The following is a 2,869-nucleotide window of genomic DNA, read 5'->3' as shown; positions in this document are numbered from 1 at the left end:
TTGTATAGAAACTATAAAAATATGTGTGAATTATTTGGAAATCTACCTCAGTTTGAATATGTAGATGAATTTAAATATTCATATTGAAAAAACACAAGGAGATGTAACCGGTTATTGTTTATTATTGGAAGAAGCAAAACATTTAATTAAAATAGCAGACAGACGGATGATTCGTATAGAATAATCATTTAAATTACCCTCTTAATAATGAAACCAGAAACTATAGTAAAAAGAATAATAGAAGCTATCGAAACGGAATCACCAACTACAATAACTTACGATGGTAAAAAGATTAAAATATCTAAAAAGATTATCGATAAATATAAACATTGTAAAGTTAGAGATGATATAGATTTGGAAAGAATTGACAAGAGTGTAAAGGAAGGTGGTTTTTACCTTTCCTACCTTTGATATTTGCTGGTCTGGCCGCAGCAAGGGCGACAGCTGGTGGGGCGGCTGGGATAACGCAAGCCATCAACGCCAAGAACGCAGCTGATGCTGAAAAAAGTGAAAAACGTAGACATAATATGGAAATGGAAAAAATAGCTCAAGGTTCGGGAGTAGTAGATATATTAGGGACAGTTGAAGAATTTGGAAATCGATTTAGTGAAGAAACCAAGAAAACTGTTAAAGAGGGATTAAGTAATCTAATAGATAAAATCGACACAGGAGAAACGAAAGTCATGTTATGTCAGGTTATGTTATATTTTTTAAAAACAAACGTTCTGGAGAGGGAATCTTTCTTTCAAAGTATAAAGGAGAAGGAGTGATTTTTAGAACAAAAATATAGAATAAAAAATGGGAAAGAAATTTAATCATTCAGAAATATTTCCTAGTAACCCAATAAAAGATATCTTAGATATATATAAAAGAAAAGAATCCATCTTTCAATCCAACGGATATAAAAGTTTTTCCTGCGATTTGTCTAAAATTGATAGTGAGCGAAAGAACTTAATAGTGTTTGACGACTGTGTAGCACAAAGAAATCAAGCCGTTCAACAAGAATTCTTCACGAGGGGAAGACATCACAACTGTCAATGTATTTACCAATCCCAATCTTTCTATGGTATGGATGCGATGTTCATTCGAAAAAATGCAAATTGGTTTTTATTATTCGAATTGAACGACAAAGATTTATCTCAAATTAGTCAGTCAATTAATCACGGAATGGATAGAGATACATTTAAAAAGGATTGTAAAGCACAATGGAGAAACCCAGATGATCATGGATATGTATTCGTTAATACTAGAAAACCTGCAGGTTATGACAGATATATGTTAATTATATTTCCTTAAAAATGGGTGATTGGAATAATATTATAAAAAGAAATAGACAATATATCAAAGCTAAGAATAAAATAAAAACCCAAGTTGAAAATAACAGATTACAACCACTTGGATTAACAGAAAATCTACAAATTCTATTTCAACCAATATTAAAAAGTCAAGAAGATATTAAAAAGAGACTCGTGCCTCCTATAGAACCTTCACCTCATAAAGATCACCCCGAACCGATTGAATATGGTGCTATTATAATTAGGACATTAGATGATATAAAACGTTATTTTTCAAATCCAAACCTAGATTTGCCAAAGAGCATTACACCAATTGTTGATAATGAAGGGTTATTGTTTAATGGATTTAGAATAAGATTTAGTGCAAATTCACCACAATTTAAAATCGATACAAAAGACTTTATATTTACATTAACAGAAGGATTAATAGATTTAATGAATGGTGGGGATGTTGATATTGCCGATTACAAGGATTTAGTAGAATACTCAAAATTTCTACATATCATAAGAAAAGCGGGACCCGAAACAAAAAAATTAAAAGAAGTTGATCAATATATAAGAGCTATTATTAATCAAGATGATGAATATGAAGTTGACGAAGTAGATGATTATGGTGAAGACAATTCAATCATACAAGAAAAAGATGAATTGGAAGAGGAGATAGCTAGAGAAAACAGTGGACATGGTATAACTTTTTTATCCGATAATAATGAAGAATTGCTTAATAGATTAGAAATAATATTAGCAGCAATGAAAGAAGGTCATCGTTCAGACAGACAATATAATGAAGTAAATTGCATATTAAAAAGATTCCTAGAGAAAGGTATTATAGATAAAAATGATTATAAAAACGTAATTGATAAAATTATCCAATAAAAATAGTCATTGAAAAAATGCCAAATAAAAAACAACTATTCGTTATCACCTCAAATAAATCAGACATTAAATTGTCTCTAGATTATGAGTACGAACTCGATCGCAATCAAGAACATGAATTGGGATTAAAATATTTCTCTGTTTACAATTCCATTAGAAACATCAACGAAAATAATAACCAAATGAAAATATCAACAGATAACGGAGTTACGTTCAAAACATACGTTTACTACCAGGAAGCTACGAATACGTAGCCATCAACGATTACCTATCCGAATACGCAGGAAGCGTGAACGGTAAAAACAATATTGAATTCGAAGGTAATTTGAATCTGAACAAAATAAAATTGATATTGAGAAATAACAGTCAAGTTGATTTCAACGTAGATAATTCTTTTGAATACTTTATTAGGATTTGATAAACAAATATACACACAATCCACTTTAGCGCCGCATAAAGCAAATATCGAGAATGATATCGATGTCATTAATATACATTGTAATTTGATAAACGGTCGATTTTTCAATAAACACATACGTCAGATTATTTACAGTATTCCAACATTCACTGCACCGATTGGATATAGAATTATAGAGAAACCATTTCAAACGACATATTTACCACTTAATTCGTTCATGATTAAAAATATAAATCTGGAAATCAAAGATGGTAAAAATAGATTTATTGATTTTGGTAAC

General features: G+C 30.2%; 2 protein-coding genes across 2 annotated transcripts; both read left to right on the top strand.

Annotated features, from left to right (window-relative positions):
- Positions 1–207: 207 nt before the first annotated feature.
- Positions 208–770, top strand: LOTGIDRAFT_176646 (hypothetical protein; the record flags this gene model as incomplete). The annotated part of the gene is made up of 2 exons (XM_009055149.1): positions 208–385; positions 433–770. The coding sequence occupies 2 exons, from the start codon at positions 208–210 to the stop codon at positions 768–770; spliced, it is 516 nt and encodes a 171-aa protein (XP_009053397.1).
- A 528-nt stretch (positions 771–1,298) lies between these two features.
- LOTGIDRAFT_176645 (hypothetical protein) lies at positions 1,299–2,171 on the top strand (the record flags this gene model as incomplete). Its single annotated transcript, XM_009055148.1, has 1 exon — positions 1,299–2,171. One exon carries the CDS (start codon positions 1,299–1,301, stop codon positions 2,169–2,171), a length of 873 nt encoding a protein of 290 aa, XP_009053396.1.
- Positions 2,172–2,869: the final 698 nt, after the last annotated feature.

This window comes from Lottia gigantea (genome assembly GCF_000327385.1).
Source record: "Lottia gigantea unplaced genomic scaffold LOTGIsca_2342, whole genome shotgun sequence".
Lineage (NCBI taxonomy): Eukaryota > Metazoa > Mollusca > Gastropoda > Lottiidae > Lottia > Lottia gigantea.
The sequence above is the reverse complement of the archived record's forward strand: the minus strand, read 5'-3'. Positions and strand labels throughout refer to the sequence as shown.